This window comes from Theropithecus gelada, chromosome 15, assembly GCF_003255815.1.
Source record: "Theropithecus gelada isolate Dixy chromosome 15, Tgel_1.0, whole genome shotgun sequence".
NCBI lineage: Eukaryota > Metazoa > Chordata > Mammalia > Primates > Cercopithecidae > Theropithecus > Theropithecus gelada.
In genome coordinates, this window is record NC_037683.1 from 18,800,791 (window position 1) to 18,821,506 (window position 20,716).

The following is a 20,716-nucleotide window of genomic DNA, read 5'->3' on the forward strand; positions in this document are numbered from 1 at the left end:
TTTTTTTTGAGACGGAGTCTCGCTCTGCCGCCCAGGCTGGAGTGCAGTGGCCGGATCTCAGCTCACTGCAAGCTCCGCCTCCCGGGTTCACGCCATTCTCCTGCCTCAGCCTCCTGAGTAGCTGGGACTACAGGCGCCCGCCACCGCGCCCGGCTAGTTTTTTGTATTTTTTAGTAGAGACGGGGTTTTTGGTACACTCTTGAAGGGCAGTTGCTTAGTCCTTTCTTTGTCTTAGTTAGCCTCTTCTGGACTTTTCTGTGCTATGTTTTTTCTTTTACAATTTTTATTGTTATAGATTCTTTCTAATTTGGTCTTGAGGTCTCTCTGTTGAGTGTGGCCACAAGCCCAGATAGCCAGTCTCTAGGAGAGCCCTGACGAAGGGGATGGTTGGGTTTGGGTGTGTGTTAGATGAGACAACACGATGAGGAGGTGAAACGGAAGAAATTTATTACTCAGAGGATCCAGAGAGATTAGGGGCATTGACTGGGGACCATCTGGAAATCTAGAGGGGACAGAGAGCGCAACCAGTGAATAGGAAGTGAGAGTGAGTGAGTGAGCAAGAGAGAGAGACACACCCACACACACACACAGAGAGAGAGAGAGAGAGAAGAGAGACAGAGAGACTCTGGTGTTGGTGATTAGGTTTTGTTGTGGTCAGCAGCTGTGGGTGCGCTGGGTTTTGGGTCCGTAGGATGAGCAACAAGCAGGCAGTATCACCAACAACGACATGGAAAGGAAAGTTTTAACTAGGCCAAAGGCGATGTGGTATGACTGGGTTTCAAATAACTTATGCCAGGCCACAAAATGAATGCCAAGGCAGAAACTGCAGGGTATATTAAAGAAATTTATGACATCTTCTTTGAAGTGTTTGTCACAACTCTCTGCTCTATGTGCTCATTCCATTCATCCATCCATCCATCCATCCATCCATCCATTCCCCTTAGTCGAATTGAAGGAGTGCAATCTTTGGAGATAAACCAACATGGCTTCAAATTCTGGGTTTGTCACTTATTAGCAATGCGATTATATTTCTTTATCTGTAAAATGGAGGCATTTATGTAAGATATCAGGCACATTGTTAAGTACTCAATAGTAATTATTATATTCATTATATTATAAGGATATATTTATCTTAAATTCCTTCATTCTCAGAACATGTTCTATCTCTGGGACCTTGCTCTAAAACTGAAATGGTGCATTCATTATCTATTGCGGTGTAACAAATTTCCCCAAAACTTAGCAGCTTAAAACAGAAACATCCATGATCTTATACCATTTCTGAGGGTTAGGAATCTGAGTGTGACTTAGCTGGGTGGTTCTGGCTTAGGCTTTTTCATGAAGCTACAATCAAGCTGTTGGGCAGGGCCGCAGACCCTGAGTACTTGACTGGGGCTGACGGATCCACTTCCAAGCTCACTCACATGGCTGATGGCAGGTGACTTTGATTGCTTACCACGTGGGCATCTCTCTAGGCATTCCCAAAGCAAGGGGGAGTGGGGAGACTAAGGCAGATGCCATAGTCTTTTTATAAAAATATCCTAAATATCAGAGGTGATGGCTTATCACTTCTGCTGTATGCCATTGGTCATCTAGAACAAGCCTGTGACAGTGTGGGAGAGGACACACAGGGAATGAATTCCAGGAGGCAGGGATCATTGGGGACCATCTTTGAGGCTGCAGACCACAGGTAGGGGAGAGGGTAGAAAGAAGAATAAAATGTCTCTCCCCTGAAGCATCCTGTCAGGTGAGGGAGGCAGGCGTGTAAACATAAATGCCCCGTGAGGCAGTGACTATATTACTGGCACCAACAGAATGCCAGGGGAACATTGGAGAGAACTCTATTAACCTGCCTGAAGGCATCATGGAAGGTTTCCCAAGTGCAGGCACACCGCAGTGTCCTTACTCAAGAGCTGTCCTAATGACACGCGATATTTGGTTGGCGTCTTTTTAAATTGAAGTTACTTGTTGAGGTGATTTCCTTGGACATTAAAAATAATAACCTGTCTCATATAACAGCAATGTACTATTTACAGAGTGCTTTCCCATGTGTTATCACAGTCCACATAACAGCCCTGGGAGGTGGACAGGTTTTATTACTATTGTTTTTCTCAGTTGTGGCTGAGCTGTGGAAGCTTAAAAGGGCAAAGTCACTGTCAGAGTCTCTGAGCAGGGTGTGGTGGGTTGGGCTTGAGCCCGGGTCTTGCTGGTCCATGCTTGGTGCTTTAGCCACCTCACCTTCCCTGTGTTTCCTTTGAGTACTTTGGACCCCTCATCTTAGAGCAGCCATATGGACCATTTCCCGCCTACAGATGCATTGCCCACAGACTTGCTCATATCAAAGCTTATTTGCCACCTTTATCCTCAGTCACTTGAAATGCTTTCTGTTCATAGAGAAGCTTTATGAAGAAAATCATTCACAAAGTACAGAAATGTGAACTGTGCTTTCATCAGCATTCACTGTGAAATTTCATTTTGCAAAATCCCCAGGGGGACTTGAACTTTCTGTTTGGGCCATTAGAAGAGGGACCCGAACATCAATTCCTTAAACACAGATTTGCTCAAAGAACATTTAACAGCTTCAGTTCTCATGAATGTGACTATTTTGCAAGTTTGCTTTTAGTTCTTCTGGTAAAGTGGGAAAAGATTTCGGGTCCATCCAGGTGTATACTCTGGGGGAGGAACTTGCTTTGTGACAAAGATGGTAGCATGTAGGGTGAGGGTAGGTTAGTTACAGTTATTCATCTGTGACTAATAAATAAGACTATAGCGATCTCCAAAAAGACATCTTCAGTGCTGAAGTGCATGGGCCTTGAAACTGTGCAGACCTGGATTTGATCCTGCCTCTGTCCTTACTATAATACCTCTGTGACCTTGGGAAAGTTATTTACTCTCCTAGCGCTTGGTGCCCTCATTTGCAAATAGGGTTAATAGTAGCACCTATATCATAACCTTTATCATAGGGTTAATAGCACCTTTATCATGTTTGTGGATTAAATAAGGTCATACATGTAAAGTGTTTAACACATAGACATAGGAATAAGCATTACCTAAATGCTAATGTTAGTGGTGATGATGATGACATGTATTTGAGTGACTGCTCTTTGTGAGTTCATTCATTCATGAAACATTACTGCAGACATTGCTAACACTGGTATCTGAGAATAACTAGGGGCTGTAGGGAGTCTTTGAATCTCCTAAGCTCACGTGGAATATTTTGTGCATGTGTGTGCTTTTTTTTTTTTTCCTGACACAAATCTCAAAGGGATTTATGACCTCAGAAAGGTTAAAAACAAAGCCTACAGGGTGCTGAAGACTTGGTGTTAGGGGTACACTGATGAGCATGGGGCTCTCCTTGTGCTTAAAGAGTTTGCGAAGAGGCCAGGCGGACAGATGTGCAGACAAGATGTTGCAGAATGACCTGTGATGGGTGTAGCGACAGAGGTCACAGACAAAGAGAGCCAAGAGATCATCATCATGGAGGGGGAGTGGATGGGCAAGCCCAGTCAGAAGATCCCAGGCGGAAGAAATGACATGAAGAAACCCAGGCCACCGAACAATAAAGTGCTGTATCCTTAAAGGATCGAGAGCAGTCACAGTGGCAGTGCAAGTGCCCAAGAGTTAAGTGACCCAACTTGAGGTGGGCAGGTTGGCAGAGGGGAGTCTGTGAAGTGTCTTTCAGATGAGGCTTGGGGCTTAGCCTTGATCCTGTGGTCAGTCCCTGGGGAGGCATTGAAGAGTTTAAGCAAAGGAGCGATATGGTCAGAGCTGTGTTTAAAAATAAAAATCTGGGCTGAGCTCAGTGCCTCACATCTATAATTCCCAGCACTTTGGAAAGCCAAGATGGGAAAACTGCTTGAGGCCAGGAGTTTGAGACCAGCCTGGGCAACACAGCGCAACTCTGACTCTACAAAAAGTAAAAGATATAGTCAGGTGCTGTGCCATGTGCTTATAGTTCCAGCTACTAGGGAGGCTGAGGCAGGAGGATCACTTGAGGCCGGGAGTTTGAAGCTGCAGTGAGCTATGGTCACACCACTGCGCTCCAGCCTGTCTGACAGAGTGAGACCCCATCTCTGAAAAAAATAAAAATAAAAATAAAAATAATGAAAATAAAAGTCTCTCATCCTGCTGTGTGTCAGGTAGACTAAAGAGGAGACCATGGAGGAACGGAGATGGGGGAGGAGGCTGGTGAGAGATGAGGCCCTGAACTAAGGCAGAGGCAGTGGGGATTCAGGAAGGAGAGAAAATTAAAAATAAGCTAGGAGATCAACCAGAGGGCTTGCTGCCCAGTGGATGTTGAGGAGGGAGAAGGTGACATGGGTGATTCTCAGGATTATGGCTTCTAATTTTCCTGTGGGCCTGGGACCTGCCAGATACCTGGTTACACCCCACTGGAGACCTGAGACAAGCATGTCAAATTGTTCCTAGCCCTGGAAATGCATAGTGTTAATGAGGGAGATAAGGATTACACATGAAATAACTAAAGAACAGCACAGGCACATCCTAAGCATAGTGAGAGAATCAGGAAGGTGATGGTGTGAACTGGAGTGGTTCCAAAGCTCTCTGTGGCGTTATATCAAATGAGCAGTTTTTAATGTTCATCTTGTCTGACCTCTCAGCCTCCCACCACTCCTTTAGTCTTGAAACACTTTTCCCTTGCTTTTACAACACGTAGTCTCCCTCTCTGTGATCTCTCTTTCCTGGTTGGCTCACTGGGTTCATTCTTTTCTGGGGGCGGGGTGGTGGGGGTGGTGGGGGTGTGCTCCAGCACAAGGTGCAGCCCTACCTGAGCTGCCCCCTGCTGAAGTCTCATCTCCACCACTTCCCTCTTGTCTTCTCTGCTACAGCCACCCTGACCCTGCTTCAGGCTTTGCATTGTGTCCTACCTCTGTGCTTTTACACATTTATTTTCTGTCTGAACGCCCTTCCTCCCTCATCTCCTAGTCAACTCCCATTCTTCCTTCCAGTCTCAGCTCAAATTGCCCATCCTCAGGAAAAGGTTGACCATTTGATTTATTGCCCAAACTGGGATACATTTGAAAGTGCTAGGGGTGTTATAAACAATAACACCAGGACAACAGGCATACGCTGGAAGCTTCCTGGACAAATGGACACCCCTGACATGGGGTGACCTTCTCAGGCTCCCCAGATGTGATTGGGTCCCCCTGTGCCCTCGTTGCTCTTTGGTATTCCTTCCACAGCCCCTACCATGGTTTATAGTGATAACTTTGAGCACCATCTGGCTTATCGCCTTCTCCCCAGTGGACTGTATACTCCACGAAGGCAGACATATCCTGTTGTGTTGTTGGTTCCTGAGACCCTTTGCCACATAGGAGGTACTTAATCAACACCTAATGAGTACCTGAATCAATGATGGAACTCAGATTGTATTGTTCTGTGGCATGTACTAGGGACTTCCATTTCCATATCTTGGTTGGTTCTCCTCGCTATCTTCCCACGTTTCCTCATCTCCATCTCCTGAGGATAGAGGCTTGATTATGATCTCACAGTGAGTGCCAGAGACAAGTCTAGGACTCTCAGGTCTTCTGATCCCAAATCCAGTGCTTTCCCCAAAAGTGTCTGAGGAAGAGAAAAGGAAAGATGTCTACCAGATTTAGAACCCGGGTAACTGCAAGGATGGTCAGGACTGGAAAAAGATGGAGAATGGGGATCTGAGAACCATTTGTCAGCTTTCAATGCTCCATGACAATCTGAATAGCATTCTACGCTGCAGCTCAGAGTAGAGCCACAAATGGCCCCTCAGCCACAGAGGGTGTATTAGTCTGTTCTTGCTATAAAGAGGTACCTGAGACTGGGTAATGGATAAGGAAAAGAGGTTTAATTGGCTCATGGTTCACAGGCTGTACAGAAACAATGGCTGGGGAGGCCGCAGAAACTTACAATCATGGCAGAAGGCAAAGAGGAAGGAGGCATCTTACATGGCTGGAGCAGGAGGAAGAGAGAGAAAGGGGAGGTGCTACACACTTTTAAACAACCAGGTCTTGTGAGAATTCACTGTCACGAGAACTGCAAGAGGGAAGTCTGTCCCCATGAACTAATCACCTCCCACCAGGCCTCTTCTCCAACACTGGGGATTGCAAGTCGACATGAAATGTGGGCAGGGACACAAATCCAAACTGTATCAGGGGGCTTAAGCAGATGGTGTTTTGTTTTTATTGTGGTAAAACATACATGATATAAAATTTACCATTTTAACCATTTTTAGGTGTACAGTTCAGTGGCTTTAAGTACAATCACACTGCTGTCCAACCATCACTGTCATGCATCTCCAGAACTTTCTCATCTTCCCAAACTGAAACTCTGTACCCATTAAACACTAACTCCCTATTTCTGTTCCCTTCAGCCCCTGGCAACCACCATCCTACTTTCTGCCTCTTTGAATTTGACTACTCTATGTGCCTCAGATAAGTAGAATCATATGATATTTGTCTTTTTGTGTCTGGCTCATTCACTTAGCATCACATCTTCAAGGTATATCCATGCTATAGCAGAATTTCCTTCTTTTATGAGGCTGGATAATTTTCTATTGTATTTATATACCATATTGTGTTTATTTCTTCATCCACTAATGGACACACCTGGGCTTTTTCTATATTTTGGCTATTGTGAATAATGCTCCTATGAATGTTGTATATAAATATCTGTTTGAGTTTCAGCTTTCATTTCTTTTCCTTTTTTTGAGATGGAGTCTCATTCTGTCACCCAGGCTGGAGTGCAGTGGTGTGATCTCGGCTCACTGCAACCTCTGCCTCCTGGGTTCAAACGATTCTCTTGCCTCAGCCTACCAAGTAACTGGGATTACAGGCGCACCACGACGCCCGGCTAATTTTTGTATTTGTAGTAGAGACGGGGTTTCGCCATGTTGGCCAGGCTGATCTTGAACCCCTGACCTCAGGTGATCTGTCCACCTCAGCCTCCCAAAGTACTGGGATTACAGGGGTGAGGAACTGCACCCAGACTGCTTTCATTTCTTTTGGGGGATACACCCAGAACTGGAATTGCTAGATCAATCAGCCAGTAATTTTTTTTAAAACTACAGCAGCTTTCTATATTCTTAATGCACAAGGGTTCCAATTTCTCTGTATACTTGTCAACGCTTATTTCCCGTTTTTTTTTCTTTTTTAGATAGGATCTCTCTTTATCATCTAGGCTGGAGAGCAGTGGTACAATCATAGTTCTCTATAGCCTCAAACACCTGGGCTCAAGCAATCCTCTCACTTCAGCCTCCCGAGTAGTTGGGACTACAGGCATGCCACTATGCCCAGCTAATTTTTTGGGTATTTTGTTGCTGTTGTTTGTTAGATGGGGGCCCTGCTATGTTGCTCAGGCTGGTCTTGAACTCCTCCCATTTCAGCCTCCCAATGTGCTGTGATTACAGGTGTGTGCTGCCTCACCCAGCCTGTTTTTGATAATAGTTATCCTAATGGGTATGAAGCAGTTTCTTATGATTTTGATTTGCAATTTTTAAAATAATTAATGATGTTAAATATGTTTTCATATGCTCATTGCCATTAGTATATTTTAGGAGAAATGTCTATTCAGGACTTTTGTCCATTTTGTAAGTGTTTTTTCATTGTTGAGTTGTAGGAGTTTAAAAATATATTCTGAATATTGATCTATTATCAAATATATGATTTTCATGTATTTTCTGCCATTCTGTGGGTTGCCTTTTCACTCTGTTCATAGTGTTTTTTGATGCAAAAAAGTTTTTAATTTTAATCTTTGATTTACCTATTTTGTTTTTTGTTGGCTGTGCTTATGTTGTCGTATCCAAGAAATCATTGCCAAATTCAGTGTTATGAAGCTTTTCTCCTATATTTTCTGTATTTCTAGTGTTATGAAGCTTTTCTCCTATATCTTCTGTATTTCTAGTGTTAAGCTTTTCTCCTATATTTTCTATATTTCTAGTGTTATGAAACTTTTCTCCTATATTTTCTATATTTCTAGTGTTAATGAAGCTTTTCTCCTATATTTTCTATATTTCTAGTGTTAATGAAGCTTTTCTCCTATATTTTCAATATTTCTAGTGTTATGAAGCTTTTCTCCTATATTTTCTATATTTCTAGTGTTATGAAGGTTTTCTCCTATATTTTCTTCTAGAGGATTTAATAGTTTTGGCTCATATGTTTAGGCCTTTGATCTATTTTGGGTTAATTTTTGTATACAGTATAAGGTAAAGGTCCAACTTCATTCCTTTTGCATGTGGATATTCAGTTTTCCCAGCACCGCTTGTTGAAAAGACTGCCCTTTCCCTATTGAATAGTCTTGTCATCCTTGTTGAGAATCATTTGATCATACCTGAGAGACTTTATTTCTGAGCTATCCTATCCCACTGGCCTCTATATCTGTCTTTATGCCAGTACCACACTGATCTTTTTTTCATTTGTTTTTGTTTTCATTTTTAAAGCATTTTTGGTTCACAGCAAAATTGAGCATATGGTGCAGAGATTTTCCATATACCTTTTCCCCCACCTGCATTCACAGCCTCCCCCACCATCAAAATCCCGAATCAGAGTGGTGTATTTTTTACAACTGATGAAACTACATTGACATGTCATCATCACCCAAAGCCCATAGTTTACATTACTGTTCACTCTTGGTGCTATTCTATGGGTTTTGAAAAATGTATAATGACACGTATCTGCCATTGTAGTATCATACAGAGTATTTTCACTGCTCTAAAATCCTTTGTACTTCACCTATTCATCTTTTCCTGCCCTCTGGCCCCTGGCAAATACTGATCTTTTTACTGTCTGTAGTTTTGCCTTTTCCAAAATGTAATTTAGTTGGAATCATACAGCATGTAGCTTTTTCAGATTGGCTTATTCCATTTAGTAATATGCATGTAAGATTCTTCCATATCTTTTGTGGCTTGACAACTCATTTCTTTTTAGCACTGAAAAATATTTCATTGTTTGGATATACTGTAGTTTATTTATCCACTCACCTACAGAAGGACTCACCTACTAAAGGATGTCTCAGCTGCTTCCAAGTTTTGGCAGTTATGAATACAGCTGCTATCAACATTCATGTGCAGATTTTTGTGTGGATATAAGTTTTTCTTTCTTTTTTTTTTTGAAACGGAGTCTCGCTCTGTCGCCAAGGCTGGAGTGCAGTGGCCGGATCTCAGCTCACTGCAAGCTCCGTCTCCCGGGTTCCCGCCATTCTCCTGCCTCAGCCTCCTGAGTAGCTGGGACTACAGGCGCCTGCCACCTCGCCCGGCTAGTTTTTTGTCTTTTTTGGTAGAGACGGGGTTTCACCGTGTTAGCCAGGATGGTCTTGATCTCCTGACCTCGTGATCCGCCCGTCTCGGCCTCCCAAAGTGCTGGGATTACAGGCTTGAGCCACCGCGCCCGGCCAAGATATAAGTTTTTCAACCCATTTGGGTAAATACCAAGGAGAACTAATTGCTGGATTATATAATAAGAGTATGTTTCGTTTTGTAAGAAACTGCCAAACTGCCTTCTAAAGTGGCTTTACCGTTTTGCATTTCCACCAGAAAGGAATGAGGGTTCCTGTTGCTCAACATCCTTGCCAGCATTTTGTGTGTCAGTGTTTTGGACTTTGGCCATTCTAATAGGTGTCTGGTGGTATCTCATTGTTATTGTATATACTATTTCATTACCATAGCTTTGCTACAGGTTTTGACATCAGGAAATGTGAGACCTTCAGGCTGGGCGCAGTGGCTCATGCCTTTAATCCCAGCACTTGGGGAGGCCGAGGTAGGTGGATGACCTGAGGTCAGGAGTTCGAGACCAGCCTGGCCAACATGGTGAAACCCAGCCTCTACTAAAAATACAAAAAATAGCTGGGTGTGCTGGCGGGTGCCTGTAATCCCAGCCACTCGGGGGCTGAGGCAGAAGAATTGCTTGATCTGGGAGGCAGAGGTTGCAGTGAGCTGAGATTGTGCCACTGCACTCCAGCCTGGGTGACAGAAGACTCTGTCTCAAAAAAAAAAAAAAAAAAAAAGGAAGTGTGAGAACTCCACTTGGTTCTTTTTTTTTTCAAGATTGTTTTGGCTATTTGGGGTCCCTTGTAATTCCATATGAATTGTAGGGTAGATTTTTTTATTTTGAAAAAAAGTTATTGGGATTTTGATAGAGACTGCATTGCATCTGTAGATCATTTTGGGTGATACTGACATCTTAACAATATTAACTCTTCCAGTCTATGAGCATAGGATATCTTTCTATTTATTTGTATTAATATATTCTTTAATTTCTTTTACAAATATTTTATAGTTTTCAGTGTACAAGTCTTTCACCTTTTTGGTTAATTCCTAAGTATTTTATTCTTTTTGATGCTATTATAAATGGAATTCCTTAAAAAATATCCTTTTTGGATTGTTCATTATCATGTATGAAGACACAGCTGATTTTTATGTGTTGATTTTGTATCCTGCAACTTTGCTGAATTTGTTTATTACCTTTAATATTTTTCTGTGGAATCATTAGAGTTTTCTACATATGGGATCATGTTATCAACGTACAGATAATTTTGCTTTTTGTTTTCTAATGTGGATACCTTTTATTTCTTTCTCTTGCCTATTCTGGCTAGAATTTATAATACTATGTTGATGTTAAATAGAGGTGGGCATCTTTGTCTTATTCCTGATCATGGAGGAAAAACTTTAAAGCTTTTAGTATTTTACCATTGAGTATGATGTTAGCTGTGTAAGCGGACAGTTTTTAAAGGAGCTTAAAAAGAGGTAGGATTATGAAATCCTGGGACTTATTTAAAATTATGTCCCCCATATTTCTAGCACATAGTCTAACATATAATAATTCCTGAGTGAATGGACACGTTTTTAAAAATGGTGGTTTGTCAAAACTGAATGAGCTAAAGATGTCTCTAAATGGAGGATCTATTTGGTGTTCATGAGGGTGGTAAGGATTGAAGAGTGATGAAAAAGGAGATAAGAGTCATTGGGTTGCCTGCTGACAAGGTGTTAGTTCCTCATTGTGGGCAACAAAGCCACTTTACCCTTTGCGTGGGTAGCCTGCTTAATTCTGGTTATTTTCTCCTTCTCTATATTAGCACTTAACAACTAGAAGAAAATAACATATGTTGTATCTCTTTGTATTTGTGAGTACTGAATTAATAACTTACAGCCTATTGCATAAAAAGAAAATGAGCAAAATGCTATAAATTATAGATGGAAGTTGTTAATATGAGTAGAGTGTACAACATATGCCTCACTGTGCACAGCTTTGAAAGAATGTGACTGATTTAAGTGACTTGAGTCTGGCTTCATTTCAATGTGGAATGGATGGAAAGCATTGAGTCACCACCATTTCATTAGTAAGGCTATGTTCTTCCATCGGACCTTGGCTCCCCAACTTGAAGTAGGTAAAAATTCTGATTACCTGTAGTCCTAGAATGGGAAAATCAAAAGATTTTTATTTAATGTGTTAGCATTCCTATTCGCGTGCACTTTTAACAAGCAAATTCTGATATGAACTAACATGGCCTCCCTTTTCTCCTTTAACAAGGTAATCTGAGTTACAGATTTAAAAAATAGGTTCATTAAATGCAGAGCTTGTTGATAACTTTGAGAAGCAGCAGGATGTAGTGGAAAGAACAGGCACTTTTGTCTCAGTGAGAGATTTTCTGGCTGCAAATAATTGAAACTCTATAGCTTGTGCCAAACAGGATTTTAGAAGACCAAAAAGGTATTCTCAGGATACAAGGCTGTCTTATAGGCTCATGCGGGTCTGAGGCCACTCAGTCTGTGTTTCTAGGGTTATGTGGTCTCATCTCTGCCTTCCCTCCCACACCTGCTCCTTTCTTGTCTCTCAGCAGACTGTGCACATAGCCAAACACAGCTGCCCTGCCGTGGCTTTTTATCCCTGCCAGTTCAAGGGCCAGCAGAGGCTGCCTGGCGTCTCTGATTTCCAGATTCCTAGAAGAGAGAATCTGGTTGTCTCATCTTGAGTCAGATGACCACTCCTGATTTGTTCATTTATTAATTCAGGAAGTCTTTACGAGTTTCAGGAACTGTTTTAGGCATTGGCATTCATCTCATCTTCATGGAGAGAGAGAGAGAGAGAGTGTGTGTGTGTGTGAGAGAGAGAGAGAGAGAGAGAGGGGAAGAGGGACTCTGAAAGCTTATTCTTTTGGGCTCGGTTGAGGGTTGTAATTTTCAGAGGAAGGGATGTATGGGCTTGGAATTTGGATAGACCCAGACTCAAATCCTGGTTCCTCCTCTTACCAGCTCTGTGTGGCCCTTGGGCATGTTAAATTACCTCTGTCAGACCCAAGTTTTGAATCAGCAAAATGGGAGTAATCCTTTATAGGGTAGTTATAAGGATTAAGGTGAAATGGTGCCTGCAAAGCCAGGAGTGTAGTATCTGCCACATGTAATCAGAGCTCTACCACTTGGAACAAGTTTTTAAACCTGTCTGAATCTGTTTCCTCATCTGTAAAATGGGAAAGAATATCACTTACCTCATATGTGTATTAGAAGGATTAAACCATGGTAAGTGCACCAGGGTGCCGGGAATTTGTACGTAACAGATACTCAGTGTGGTCACTGCTCTTCTTATTCTTATTGTGAGTCACATTTTTTCTCTTCTAGTTCCCATTTGGCCGGCGCTTGCCTTGTGATATCTACTGGCACGGAGTTTCGTTTCACGACAATGACATATTCTCCGGTCAAGTGAACAAGTTTCCAGGTATTTGCTGTTATTGTTGACATTTAAAAATGTTTCTAGGGCCAAATCTCAGGTACACTTTTCTACAAAAATATGACAGTTATTTTTGAGATCAAACTTGGGGACTCTTAATTGGGAGTTGCTGTATTCACTAGCTATTAAGGATTTAAGGGCCGGGCGCGGTGGCTCAAGCCTGTAATCCCAGCACTTTGGGAGGCCGAGACGGGCGGATCACGAGGTCAGGAGATCGAGACATCCTGGCTAACACGGTGAAACCCCATCTCTACTAAAAAAATACAAAAAACTAGCCGGGCGAGGTGGCGGGCGCCTGTAGTCCCAGCTACTCGGGAGGCTGAGGCAGGAGAATGGCGTAAACCCGGGAGGCGGAGCTTGCAGTGAGCCGAGATCCGGCCACTGCACTCCAGCCTGGGCAACAGAGCAAGACTCTGTCTCAGAAAAAAAAAAAAAAGAGGATTTAAGGATTGGAGACAGACTTTTAAAGGTTCAAAGGCAGGCTTTCTTGGTCTAATTCCACTGGTGGAAGAACATGGTTTCCACTTTTTGGGTTATACATATAATGTGGGGTTCTAAGGAGAGGAATATATTATCAAAATGAAAAAAAATAGAACATTTCACTCTTGCAGGAAACAAAAGTACCAAAATTCTAGGCATATGTCATAGAAATGGGGTATCAGCTTCCCTTTTCTTTAAGTATTATATTTGGAGGTATCATTTTTAAAACCAAATATACCAGTCTCCATACTAAGTACTACAGGCTGCAGCCAGCCTCTGCCTTTTGCCTAATGACATTATCTCAGCAAGACTTATCCTACAAGGAGAAATCTTAATGCTAGAAAAGCGTCATAGCCAGAACTAAGATATCCTCCCTCACTCCACTACCAACCTCCCAATACAACTTTTTTGTTTTGCGTTTTAATCTCTACCACTTTTTTGAGATGGAGTCTCGCTCTATCGCCCAGGCTGGAGAGCAGCAGCATGATCTTGGCTCACTGCAACCTCCCAGGTTCAAGCAATTCTCCTGCCTCAGCCTCCTGAGTAGCTGGGATTATAGGCCTGCACCACCACACCCGGCTAATTTTGTATTTTTAGTAGAGACAGGCTTTTGCTATGTCACGTTGGCCAGGCTGGTCTCAAACTCCTGACCTGAAGTGATCCACCTGCCTCAGCCTCCCAAAGTGCTGGGATTACAAGCGTGAGCCACTCTACCGGGTCTCTTCGTTATTTTTGATGGCTGAATGAAGAGGATATTTAAGATGGTAGGACAGCTTAGGGAGGAGCACTGGATTAAGCTGGGTATGATGCAGTCAAAGGGCCTTCCACTTATTTTTTAAAATGTTAATATATTTCACAGACTATATTATAATGTCATAATAAATAATTTCTTAAAAGAACATCACCCTGAATCCCATGTCTCATTTAACAAAACAGCGATGTGAATATTTCTATATTTCCTCCCAAACCTTAAACATGTTTACTCATCCTTTTTGCATGGTTGCAGTCCTAGTGTAGTAGCCTAAATATAAGGTGTTTTCTCTTAGTATTTTATCAATTTTACCTATTTTAAAGGGAGAATCAGTTTACTCTTTCCTTGACATTCTACCCCACGTCTTTAAGAAAACACATTGCAGAAAACACAATAGCTCGTACGTTATACACTGGGTGGTAGTTATGCCACATCCACTAGGGGTTTTCACCTAAGCATGCAGTCTTACAAGTTCACTATCACAGACCACACTTGGCTCAGATTCACTTAGAAGGATACAGGGCAGGAAACACAGCTTGCTGGCCAGTCAGTGTCGAGCATTTCTCTTCAGTGGAGTGTTTGCAGGAGTTCCAGGGACTAGTCTCTGGCTCCTCAAGTGAAAGCTCAGGTGCAAAAGGACTAGATCCACATTGGCGGATATGAGTCTTTCTTGGCTTAGATGCCCCAGAGGAGCCAGAATCTCTTAGAACTGCTCCGTAGTATGGCTTCTAAGGTCCCAGCAAGGGTCATATTAAGTTATAAGAATCGTCGCACTCAGAAAAGCTTGGAGCTATGGCTTTCTACTAGATATTTATGCAATTTACCAAGTCAGGGATCATTTTAACCATATGCTTTGTGCCTAGTAATTCAGCTAACATTCTGCCTTCCTTGTTTTCTAGGGGAACCGAGATAGAAAGTTAACCCAAGGTCAAATTTATCCTTAGAGAAGGAGAAAGGGTTTTGTTACAGAACAAGAATGATTGTTGCAGCCAGAGTTCTTGCCCAACAGTTTAATGGGATAGCTATTATTTTTTGCGTCTTGCTGCTCAGAAAAGGATGCTTTGTGATGCCACTTAAAGGACTTATTAGGATGTTGGAAGAATACAGTTTGGAAGAGAAAATGCTTTAAATGAGGACTGAGTTCCTAAGACATGAATCATCAAATGAGGCTTCATTTACAGTTTCCCCATTTGCTCATGCCTCACCTAGTGGCTGAGAGTAGGAAAGAAGTAGCTATAGATCTACATTCAGAATACAAATTAGAAATATAGAATGAAGTACCCCCCCAAGGATTAGTTTCATTAAAGGTGCTAGAATGATATTCATTCCAAACAAGCAAGTTTGCCCCATCCTGTATTCCACATGTCAGTGATTGGAACATAGACTTTTCCACTTTACTAACAGAAATTAATTAGTTCTAATGACAAAGAAGGCTCTTGAACCTCTAGGCAGAGGAACAGTACTGCCACACCCTCTGCCCTGTGAAAGGTAGTAATCCTCAGCAGAGGGGTGATTCCAGAACAGTCTGTCCTCTGATACCAGTTTGTGTCCAAGCTTATTTTCTGTCTCTCATATATCCCATAACTCTAAATGTACTTTCTATGCATTGTATATTACTTAGGGTAAGTTCTAGTGGATATCCCAGGCAAGTATAAACACTATATGTGCTGGGTCAACTGAGAACAGATATATACACATGGAAGTGATTAATTTTGTTTGTGTCAGCACATTAGATTTTAGTCACTTTTCTATGGGTAATTTCCTGGTTTAAAATACATTATTATATTTTGGCTGATGAATTAAGACTTTCTATGAAAATAATCTGATTTAGATACGTCTAAAGAAAGTAGATGATTAGATATGTCTACTTTCTTTAGACATATCTAAATCAGACATATCAGATTAGACATATCAGATTTAGCTCTAAGAAAGTCCAAAACTGTCCATTCTCAGCTTCTGAGCAGGTCTTTTGCTGAGCTTCAGGGTCTGAGATGTATGGCATCACATGGCAGGTGGTACCTGAGAGCCCACCTGAGAAGGAGGCTTTTTGCTGGAGAGGGAGGGAGCTTCAGTGAGGAACATGTGGGGACAGCCATCTATCAAGCATTGGTCTGGGCTCTGGAGCTACAAAGACACAGAGAAAGGCATGTAAAGAGAGAAGAAAAATGCAGCCTAAGGGCTATGCTGGAGGAAGCTGGAATGCTGTGGAGGTCTGGAGCAAGGGCAGGCAACCTAACCCAGATTTGCCCACGGAGCAGCAGGGTGAGAGATCCTGGAGAAGAGGACTGGCGTGGAAACTGAGCCTCCAGGATGGATGGGCCCGATCCCCATGCCAAACAAGGGAGCAGAGTTGGTACAAAGACAGAATGCCTTGAGCATATTGCTCATTCAGCAAAGGGCAAGTGGCCCACCATGGTTAGAGGGCATCAGGTGAGCGGGGTAGGGGAGGGGTGATGAGCAGGAACCCAAGTATAGCATTGTTAGAGCCTGAAAGTCATGGGGAGCCACTGAGGAATTTTTAAGCCAGACAGTGACATGGGTCAGCTTGCATGTTAGCAAGATCAGCCAGAGGGACACATTAGAAATGGGTGAGACCGCTGACAGAAGAAACAGAGATGTAGCTAAGAGTCTGCTACAACATCCACCTGAGAGATGAATGAATCAGGGGCAATGGGAATAGAATAGGATGGATCTGAAAGTATTTATTTGTTGTTTGGTGGTTCTGATGTGTTTTTGCCAAGAATTATTGTTATAAATAATATTTTGATTGAATAGTGTTCCAAGTATAGCTCAGTTTTGATTTGTTTTGTTTTATGTTAACTGGGTGAAATAGGGCTGCCTGGGCAGACCTGAGATTGAACTGTTACGCTCTCAGTTAACTTGAATGGGATGAGACCCACCAGGACTTGAGACTCCAGCATAGCAGACGGAAGCACCCAGGCCTGCCTCAGAAGGAGGGGCAGGAGGTAAGCCCTTGGTGTCAGAGACTCCCACCTGAATTAGGAAGTTTTCCCAATTGATAGGCGAACTGCCCTCATAGGGACATCTAGGGAGAGACCTTATTGAGAAACCTAGGTGGACAGTCAACCTCGAAAGGAGCTGTTGTTAGGTAGCAGGACCCCAGACACTGGGCTAAAGACACCGACAGGAGGAATCCAGCCCTTGCCGAGTGGGCTTGAGGGGAACAGAGGAGAGGCTGGAGAAAGGAGGGGCATTGGAGAGAACAAAGAAAAGGCCTCAACTCTGTGCATTGCTAAGGCAGCCGCTGAGGCTCCAGGAGCAAAAGATAAGGTCACCAACATTTGGAGACAAGCAATAGAGCACTGGAAAAATGGGTAAAATTCTTCTTATCTGATTGGAATGCAAAGTCTAGGTCAGACTTTTAGCAGAAGGGAACTGGGGGTTAGACCTAGAGCTTCTATCTCAGATCGGAGTTGGTCCTAGAGCCCAGGGAGGGGACACAGGTGACAAGGGGTCAGGTGCTGCAGCTACTTAGGGAAACGGGACAGGGCCTGGAGCCAGTAGGGCCTGAAGTCAGCAGAGCTGGCCATGACCTCCCTTCTCACAGATTTTCTCTGGGAACATGTGTCCTGGATCAGCTAGAAACCCTGCTGTGCTTGTCAGGGTCATAATGAGAGAAGATGCCACTCCCACACCTGTCTCTGAGCCACCTCCAGAGGTGGAGATGCCAGCAGCTTCCATGTGGGTTCTAGTGAGGGGCCAGAAACTGCCTGGTGGCACTGGATAGTAGCACAGCTTAGATATGGAGGAGCAAAGGTTTGGTGCTAAGTGGAATGAGAGAGGTCTACACCAGTGCCTCCTGGAGACAGGCATTCAGGCAGGGTCGGAGTGAGCTGCCTCCCGCCTGCAGGCAGGAAGTGCCTGGCTTCCAGGGGTGCTTCTTAAGTTGGCCATTTTCAGTAGAAAACTGCCTGGAGACACAAAGGTAAACTTGGAAACACTTATTAGCTGGTGTGGGGCCTGATGATGCACATTACAGAAGGAGTCATTGCTGATATTAAATGAATATTGACTGAATTTGCAGGACATACATTTTCACAAAACTTTTCTGGAGCACCCAGACTGCCCTCATGTACTCACAGCCCTCTGGGTTGTGTGAGCCCTTCTGACCTGCTGAGGGATTTTGGAGGGAGAACCTTCCCCTGGCACAACGACTTTAAAATGCAGAAAATACCACAACAATATTTGGTCAGGAGGCATCCTCTATGTGGAGTAAGGTGCTGTATTACAGTTAGTTATGAAGGCTTTCAGTTCAATATGGTAACTAAAATGTTAGTCAACCTCAAGCAAAAGGATTCCAAAAAAGTTGAAGTTTTGCTTTGTTTACCTTGTGGTCAGCTCTTGTGTTTATAATGCAATGATTCTAATTTTGTGGGGGAATAAAAGGAAATAGCTGTGATTTTCCAGACTCCCTTCTTGGGAAGCTCAGAACAGTGTCCTCAGTGAGTTTTCTTGACTATTGAACAGTTCATGTTAGAGAACAGTTTATTAGTGCTTTTTAAGCTCCTTTATTTCTTACTTAATCCTTCCCTATATCCTTCTAAACAACAACTAAGACCTGGACACTGACATCTTGAAGCTGGGACCTTTAGATTTATTGCACTTTTTAATATGCTGACGGAAGCAAGAAGGTGGTTCTTAAAACTTTCCTTCACAGATGTTTACCCTTTACTTTCTGAATGTGGGAATTTAGAGGAACCTCATTCATTCTGACTGCCCATTTGGAATGTGTGATAATTTGGGCATGCCAAGCTGACATGGAACTTCGTATTTTCTATTAAAAATAGTTTTGCTAAGCACATTTCTAGTGTCAGTAATGGAACTGTTTGGTCTCTTTCAGGGTAAAGGACATTTTTAGCCTTCATTTTTGGCAGTGATATTTGTCTTAAGAAATAAACATGATAGCTGGGTGTGGTGGGCACGTATGTAATCCCAGCACTTTGGGAGGCTGAGGCAGGTGGATCACCTGAGGTCAGGAGTTTGAGACCAACCTGACCAACATGGTGAAACTCCTTCTCTACTAAAAATACAAAAATTTGCTGGGTGTGGTGGCATGCACCTGTAATCCCAGCTACTCAGGAGGCTGAGGCAGGAGAATTGCTTGAACCCAGGAGGCAGAGGTTGCAGTGAGCTGAGATCGTGCCATTGCACTCCAGCCTAGGCAACAAGAGCGAAACTCTGCCTAAAAAGAAAAAGAAAAAGAAATAAGGATGATGCCGGGCATAGTGGCTTACGCCTGTAATTCCAGGGCTTTGGGAGGCCAAGGCGGGTGGATGGCTGGAGCCTAGAAGTTCAAGACTAGACTGGGCAATAGTGAGACCCTGTCTCTACAAAAACAAAAGCAATACAAAAATTAGCCAGGCATGGTGGCACACACCTGTAGTCCCAGCTACTCGGGAGGCTGAAGTGGGAGGATCACTTGAACCTGGGAGGCAGAGGTTGCAATGAGCTGAGATCATGCCACTGCACTCCAGCCTGGGCATTAGAGCAAGACTGTGTTTCAAAAAAAAAGAAAAAAGAAAAAGAAAAAAAAAAGAAAAGAAAAAAGAACGAAACATGTTAAAATTGATAATAATTTTTACCTATTTGCTTAAAATTTGCTACACTATATAGTACTCAGTTTCTTCTCTTGTCAAAGTTACTAGTGATGTGAAAAATCCACCATTCTTTTCATGTTTTATAACAGTGAGACATTTTAATTCCCTCTGGCAAATTAATGAGATAGGATCAATGTCAGTGTTAGTCCTTATAACTGAGGAACTCCTACAGATTGCATTTTTTCCCTTAAAGTATAAATCATGGTATTCTTTTTATTTCCTGTCCTTCATTCAAGGAGACAGATTTTATGCTGAAAGATGTGTGTTTTCCTATTTCATGCCTTTAATACTCATGAAACAGTAAAAGAAAGAAACTTAATTAAGCCTCTCATAATGTAACCAGAGTCCACTAGATAATATTCTCTAGGGTGCAAGATGGAAGGAATCCCAGAAGCATGTAGGGTGGCCCCAGATTAAAGAAGGTATTAAATTTTAAGTGCAAGATATAAATGGTTCCCTATTCATTACCTAAGGAGGTGACAAAGAATAAACTAGGTGAAAACTCATTCCTTCAAACTGATGCTTCATTTTTATAAAGAGAAAAGAACACCCATCCATTACCTCAGGTTTTTCATTAACTCAGTAGTTCTTTCCAAACCATGAGTCACCGCTGTGGGGAACAACTCAGACCTTTTCTAAAAATCCTGCCTGAAAAAGAGAATATGTCGGGTGGGTGGTTTTAAAAGTCCCAAATAATGGCTGTTTTATAGCTAGTAGCCCACTGTTGTTAAAACCTCACAGCGTCTCTTCTCCCCAGGCATGACGGAGATGGTGCGTAAAATTACTCTGAGCAGAGCAGTGAGAACCATGCAGAATCTCTTTCCTGAGGAGTACAACTTCTACCCTCGCTCATGGATTCTGCCTGACGAGTTCCAGCTCTTTGTTGCTCAGGTAGATGGCACTCCGTCCCCATGACCCCTGAATTATATTATGGTTGCAACTGTGTCCTGGGTCCTGTGTGCTGGGAGCTGGGGCAGGGGGTCCCAGGAAGCTGAGACTAAGGGAGCGTCTTAACAGTACACAGTAGGTGTTGGCAGCTATCAAAACAGCTTGCAGAGTTGAATGAGTAGGGTGACAGGTAGGTAAACTGAAGAAACTGGTCTTGACACAAGGAGACAGATATCAGAGCTGGATCATGGAGTCAGGATGCTGGAGAGCCAGGG

General features: G+C 42.9%; 1 protein-coding gene across 1 annotated transcript in view; it reads left to right on the forward strand.

Annotated features, from left to right (window-relative positions):
• The window catches only part of TTLL11 (tubulin tyrosine ligase like 11), a 268,572-nt gene that overhangs the window by 42,637 nt on the left and 205,219 nt on the right, over positions 1-20,716 (forward strand). The window contains exons 2-3 of the mRNA XM_025359662.1: positions 12,596-12,692; positions 20,311-20,444. Of these exons, the coding sequence (XP_025215447.1) occupies positions 12,596-12,692; positions 20,311-20,444 (231 nt within the window). The remainder of the gene's footprint in view (positions 1-12,595; positions 12,693-20,310; positions 20,445-20,716) is intronic.